This window comes from Pseudophryne corroboree, chromosome 10 (assembly GCF_028390025.1).
Source record: "Pseudophryne corroboree isolate aPseCor3 chromosome 10, aPseCor3.hap2, whole genome shotgun sequence".
Classification (NCBI taxonomy): Eukaryota; Metazoa; Chordata; class Amphibia; order Anura; family Myobatrachidae; genus Pseudophryne; species Pseudophryne corroboree.
The window spans coordinates 46,971,361-46,978,615 of NC_086453.1; the positions used below are offsets into that span (position 1 = coordinate 46,971,361).

The window sequence follows — 7,255 nt, forward strand, 5'->3', positions numbered from 1 at the left end:
TAGGGTGTGGTGTAATGTGAATAAGGAGCAATTCAGTGTGATGTAATGTGAATAAGGAGCAATTCAGTGTGATGTAATGTGAATAAGGGGCTCTACTGTGAGGAGTAACGTTTATAAGGTAAAGTGATACTACTGTGGGATGTAATATGAATTATGAACACTATCGCATGATCAAATGTAAATAAAGTTGCAGTACTGTGTGGGGTAATTGGAATTGGGGTTACTATTGTGTGGTCATGCCCCTTGCCAGCAAAAACACACCCCTTTTTTGGGCTGAGCACCAAATGTGCGAACTGTTCCTATTTAAAATATAGGGGGTCCAAATACCAAAATAAGGACTGCTATGGATGAGGGGTGATGGTGCTGGGAAAGAGGTGCAAGGTCAGAGGCGGAACCAGCGGTGGTGCTAGGGGGCACCAGATAAAATCTTGCCTAGGGCATTATATTGGTTAGGGCCGGCTCTGGCGCTGTGAATACTTTGCGGATGCATTGTATACTGTATACAGAAAAGTATAAAAAAACAGCGGCACTCCCAGGTCTTGAGATGGTAAAAACGAGTATTTAGGTAATCACAAATAGGATACCAATGTTTGATGCTCTACTTTATTATCAGTAGTAGGCAGTATTATTTAATTTATGTATACACACAAAACGATAAAAAACTAGCGCTGTGATTGTTTTAATAATTTAGTTTAAAACATTCATAACTGGAGAATCCAGAAAACATGTAGCTTCATCCAGTTATGTCTTCAAACGGTCCCATGTTATTGAAAAGACACTTACAGTACATTTAAATTCAATCCCGCGTTCCTATAAAGGTATCTTTTACACCCATAGACAGTGACTGTAGTTCGTGTCAAAGACAAAAATGCTGTAGGAATCACACTTACATTGACTTTCAGTCTCACGTGCACTGAAAGGTTTCTTTTAGTCCCCCGCACAGTGTAGACAGAAGGCAGAAAACCGGTGTACTTAAAAACCTCACAGATTTATTCATAAAAGCATCAAGAACATGGATACAGCAACAGAACATCCCACAGTCAGAGGATGATTGTCACGGCATTTAACTTCGTTATTTAATTTATGGTTTTAACAAAATAAGAACATAAAATGTTATGTTTACCTGTTCTCAAGGCCATATGTTTGTTATGAAAACCAATAAAGAAAAGCAATACTTAAACCAAATAACAACCCTTCTGATCATGTCATTCTGAACAGAACCCATGGGAACAGGCAAAATGTTCTCTTTACATCCTTCAACACACAAACATGCAGCATTATCCTGGGTCAAGGGTCACATGAATTTAAACATTAACCCCACTGGTTACACACCCCAGCTAGTTCATTAATCTGATTTAATCTGCAATGATCAAACCACATCCAGCTTCTTATACTTCTCCATTTGAAAGTGCAATCACATGTCCCTTTGGAGACACGGCCATTCATACACTTACCCAAAAAAGTGAAAATATGTGCTTTGCATTAATTTGATTTGTAATTGGTAAGGACATGCTCTTAGGTTGTGTTACTCTAAATATCTTCCTAGAATAAATTGTCTGCTCTCCCGAAATATCCAAAATACTTTTGATTCTTGGGTGGCCAAAAAGTTAGGGTTTGTCTAACCTTACCTAGAGTACAGATGTGTCCGCATACTGTACATCATTGCTACAGTCACACCAAATGGTCCCTCTCAGCATGCCATGTGCTATATTAAGCCAATGACATTCTGAGAATGCACTTGAGATAAGCTTCACTTTTCTATATTTTTTTACTTTTGGTTGCCCAGCAACTATTCACATATTTAATATGATGTCCTCAAATTATGAAGGATGATCTCCACCAATATGACCAACACATATATGATTTGTCCCATGAAAAATGGCCAATAAGGGTCCAAGGAAGGTATTACTGATACTCTTCATTATGATACATCTCAAAATCTGACTCCACAAGGACACCTGCATAAGTTTTTGGACAGAAAATTCACCCTTATACAAGTGATTTTTTTTGTGTTGGAGCTCTGTTTTCCTGTGTTGAGTGAATCAGATCCCTGAAACTGGAAGGAACAATTCTGAAACAGTATGTGTTCCACAAGGAGGAAGAAAATGGTCAACATGCATTCCACCAGTGTTTAGACATTATTATTATTATTATTATTATTATTATTATTATTATTATTATTATGCTTTTTAACAGGTTTTATGTATGTTTTAAACCTGATCCCAGCTTATTTAGTCCCCTGTTAAATAGGTTACCTTGATTTTAAGTATGTGAACCTTGAATCAGTTGTGTTTTTTTTACACTTGTTTGAAATAATCACAATAATCACACAGGAAGTGATTTCATGACTGGTGACATGTACAATCAGTATGGCTTATTGAGACAGGTATAAATATGGCTGCTCTGCTCATGTATAATATTACCACGATAAAGTCTATTTACTAGATAAAACACATCAGAATGTACTGCTGCACCCGAGAAAATCCTATGGACAGATAAGTGCTTTTTATGTTTTCTTGAAGGTGTGCTACCTACTATTTTATGGATAAATCCCTGTGTAATAAATATTGCTGCACTTGCCTCCCCCACCGGGATTCAGCTGACAGGATCCCGGTGTCGGTATGCTGACCACCGGTCAGCCATACCACACCCTGTAAGTAGTACTGTAGTTTTCATCAGCGGAGCAATGGCCACCATACAGTTAAGCAGTACATTGCATGGCGTGTACGTTCTCATGTATTAGCATACTTACATGTTGTGCCAAATTAGCTTGATTGGTGCGACTTGAGCAATGGTGACTTAGGATACATCTGTAACAGAACTATAGGAAACAGTTGTATCATATTCACCACAGCACCAAAGATAGATTGTTCAAATTACTAACAAGTGTGAAATACATGCCAAAGTCCTATCAACCTACCAAAAGCACATGGGGCCACTGGTGTTTTCTCTCAACACGGATGATAAAATGTCTAGTTACACCACTGATATGAGCTATAAAAACTTGTCTACATCGAATTTAATGTACAGTATTTTAATACACTGCTCAAGTACAGAATGTTAGCAAGTTAAATGTGACAATTAGAAGTCTATATACAGTATACTGTACATGTTAACCTGTACTTGTTTTCACTACATATATATATACATATATATGTACACATATATAATATACACACATTTATAGACCACTGCAAGAACATGGATTTGGACACAAATTCTATTTATACCACATTCATGCACTTAACTTGAGATATCGTTGATATTCAATTACAATATCTTTTATTAAATAACACATTGCAATGTACTGCCATACCCAGGATTCAAACCTACAACCTGTTGAATTCTATTTAAACACCCTATATGAAGCTACTGGTACTTTGTAAAAAAAATAATCAGCATTGTAATTGAGCAGATCTATGTAGTGTGCAGACACACATCCAATCTCATGCAGCCACACACCACATAGATCTGCTCAGCCACAATGCTGATAATTTTTTCACAAAGTACAAGGTAAGCTTCAAATAGTTATAATTATCTACCTTAGAATTATCTACCTTTCTATGCAAGGGCAGATAGCTCAATGAATAGATTGCCTGACTGCAATGCCACAGGCAATGGGTTCGAATCCTGGGTATGTCAGCATCTTGAAATGTAATAAAGGACTGTGTAACTGAATAACAAAGAAATCTCAAATTGAGTTCATGAGTGTTGTATAGGTGTTAGTGACAGAAGGGGTTACGGTAGGAGACAGCAGTGGTCAGGAGATGCTGGGCTTCAAAAATGGGGGAAGCTGCAAGTGAAAAAAATTAAAACAGATAATGTAATTAACAAGTGCCGCCAACAGCGCTCCCTACCCTACAGCGCTATGTGCGGTGCCCCCACCGCACACACCTAGTTATGGCCCTGAATTAAACAATTATATATAGTTTATATTTCCTTATATTAATTAGTGAAACATGATTATTATTATCATACTAACAAGTAAAGTGTAACAATTATAAGTATACATATAGTTGAACTTAATTCAAATAAACTAGTGAAACCTAACAATGATATGATTCAGATTTCCATGGTAGAAGGCATCTCATTGCTATTCTCTTTTCATAGTTTCAAGTAGTTTTCACCTTCTGATAACTGTATACTGTCTCGTACATGTCCCATTGTATCATATGCTAAATACTTTGCTTTACTTTCACGTTTCCTTGTTCACCCTCCTGAACATACAACAAGATATCTTTGTCGATTTAGTAGCACTTACAGTAATTTGTACTAGGGAATGTGGAAAATAACAGTGAGTTGGGTGTTTTTAAAACATTCCTATTGGGCACAACTCTAATAAAATTCTCTCTTTCTTTTGCAGACTGATGAGAGGTCTCGGTTAGAGCACTTTCCAACCTGGATGGGATTGAACGCATTAAACTCTCTTTAAAGTCTTGGCCGATGAAGACATAGAGGATGGGATTAATGCAACTGTTGAAGTAAGCCAGGCAGACACACATTACATACACTGTATTATCTATATCTGAAGATTTGCTATGCATTGGTATTAATGGCCAAGTGTAATATGGAAACCAACAGATAAAGAAACAAGTCACAACTGTTGTGATAATCCTGTACGGTCGCTGAGACTTTTTTGATTTTTTGACTTGTGTAAGTTTAAAAAATATTAGACAATAACACACTAGAATGATAACGAAAGGGATCACAAACATTGTAACCAACCTGGTGATTTTCATAATGTTCATGTCAGAGGTGTGTCTATGAAAATCATGAAAATTAAATTTTCCCATACACTCTGACATATCAAAAAACACACAGTTAAAAATCACATGAGGAAGACTTAAGGTCAGACTCAAAGCCCAAATTATTACTGAGATGCTGCGGACACATTTTTGTGTTTTATGAGTCTTAGACCAAATTGGCCACATTATCGATGCACAGCGTTCAATACTCATGGCGCAAAGAAAATTTACACTAGCACACATGGTAATATACAATATGCCGGTACTGACTTTACATAATGTATAGGCAACTTCTCCTTTTAAATACATAGCCCAGTCTGCAATTTTCAAAGGGAGAATTAAACAGCATATGAAATCAGCTATGGCCAGATGGAGGAACCACACAGCAGTGACATTCTTCATCTTGAATCCGGCAATCCAGATCACTAAGCCATTCCCGGGAATTCCCAATATAAAGATGACACTGTAGAAAATGATTGACGTTATTTGATTGACTATAAACAATACTTGATATCCCTTGAAAAGTGCATCAGTAGTCTGATTGAAGTCCACGGATATCGTCCTGAAATCATAATGAGGCACAAACAGCGGAATAATTATTTACTCAGTGCATCATGAGTGTAACTTAAAGTGGAAAAATTCCATTTTGGAAATGTATTTATTTATTTACTGTATTAACAGTTTCTTATATTGCACAGCATATTCCTTTGCGCTTGAATATATTTCAGAAATGCTTACAGTATTTTCCATTACTTACATGCTGCATACTATTTTATCCAACAATTTAGACATACAGTATAGGGCTCCCAAATTTTAAACATAAATATGCTTCAAAGTACTTAACAGCTATTCATAAATTCATTACTCATTTGTATTCTGCTAATCTGTTGGTGCCTCCCAATACTCTGCTCAACCACCATGTTGAGACTGTGTGTGCCACAAGGCCACTTCCCCCTTGACTTATGGCACACCCATGTGATGTGGGACCTTTTTCTGTGTGTGCAATAAGTATTCCTGGGCCGATTTTTGTCCCTAGTCTGTCCCTGGGTAAAAAATTAAATTTAATGATTATGCAGGCAATTATCAAAAATCAATAAAAAAAATAAAATCAATTAAAAGTGAAAATAAATATTTAATGATGCAACAGTTATAGATGATCATGAATATTTTCAGAAATCTCTGTTACAATACAACAGCACATCTTATCTAGAAGAGCCATATTAACACTGCTCGCTAGACATAATCAGTGTTTTGCCCTAGCCACATACAGTATACAGTACATATACATACAAGTGTTCATACTGTATTATTCAATATTGAAAAATGAGTTGGTGATGATAAGAAGGAAATAAAAATTTTACATTTTTATTTAGCCTCACTAGACAAGGAAGAGAGGCCTTAAAAGAGTGTATCTTAAAAGAGTGTAGCACTGGCGTATCTGATGCAGGGTGTGTGGGCACTTGAGCCCCTGAATCACGGTTGGCATAAATTACACAACCTGCACCTAGTCAATATACTAACTTTGCGGCTGCAAGTCTGGGAAAATTGCTCTGGTGCATGCTCAGTGGAGAACTCAGGGGAAATAATGTCACTGGCACCATTATCCCAGAGACATGCACATGTGCAGAAGGCACTGCCACCATGCCAGAGTGTGTTTACTGCGCACACTTTACACAGTGTGTGTGATGGGGGATACGCTGAGCATGCACACAGACACCCTAAATTAAAATGATGCTCCTGGTGGAATGAAATCAAATTTTTTTTTTTAAACCAGCAGACAGATATGACTATTCACATGAATCATTCCAAACTCCACCAGTGATCACAAAAAGTACAGTAGAAACAAAAACTCTTATTTCTGACTGAAAACCACATGGAAGTCTTGGTCTATTTGCTGTCTTTTTTTGTAATCAAAAGTGAAAACAAAACTGACCATCATCGCTGTTGTCATTCAATTGACACTGCAAACTGCTAGATAGTAAATACATTTTTTTCAACACAAACATGGTGTCGGTTTCCTTCAGTTTTGAAACAGAATCAAGACCAATGGTTAGTAAGTTTTAGATATGAGTGGGCTCAGTTTTTGGAAACAGCAAAGACAATCTTATCTCCAGTTCATATGTGCGCCCCAATAAAACAAATGGTGATTGATAAAAATGAGATATACTCCCCTGGTTTAACACTCCTCTTCACAACTCCATTTTCCTTCAAGAGCGATGTTTATAACATAAAAAGGAAGAAAGAATGCAGAAATCCTTGTGTAGTATTGTTTGAGTATAAATGCACATTCAAAGGTGGTTAACAAATCACCACACCAATAGTGATATGTAAATTTATATCGGGGTCTTAACCCCCTAAATCAAACCACTCACAATTGTGAGGAAAAGGAGAGGCATAAATAATCATTCATTGATGGAACACCGTCACCATAGATCTCAGGGGATGCCCCCTTCAGCAAAGAACTCACAGAAGAATAATTTATGTAAGGCGTAGTAAACACTTCATCCTCA

At 36.9% G+C, this 7,255-nt stretch overlaps 1 protein-coding gene across 1 annotated transcript; it reads right to left on the minus strand.

Moving 5' to 3' along the window:
* Positions 1–3,789: 3,789 nt before the first annotated feature.
* LOC134966995 (C3a anaphylatoxin chemotactic receptor-like) lies at positions 3,790–5,280 on the minus strand. The gene has a single exon (XM_063943996.1). It carries the CDS (start codon positions 5,145–5,147, stop codon positions 4,248–4,250), a length of 900 nt encoding a protein of 299 aa, XP_063800066.1. The 5' UTR covers positions 5,148–5,280; the 3' UTR covers positions 3,790–4,247.
* Positions 5,281–7,255: the final 1,975 nt, after the last annotated feature.

What these genes read in the sequence shown, in the direction of transcription:
- LOC134966995 (XM_063943996.1), bottom strand. Translation starts at nt 5,147, where the DNA reads ATGAAGAATGTCACTGCTGTGTGGTTCCTCCATCTGGCCATAGCTGAT.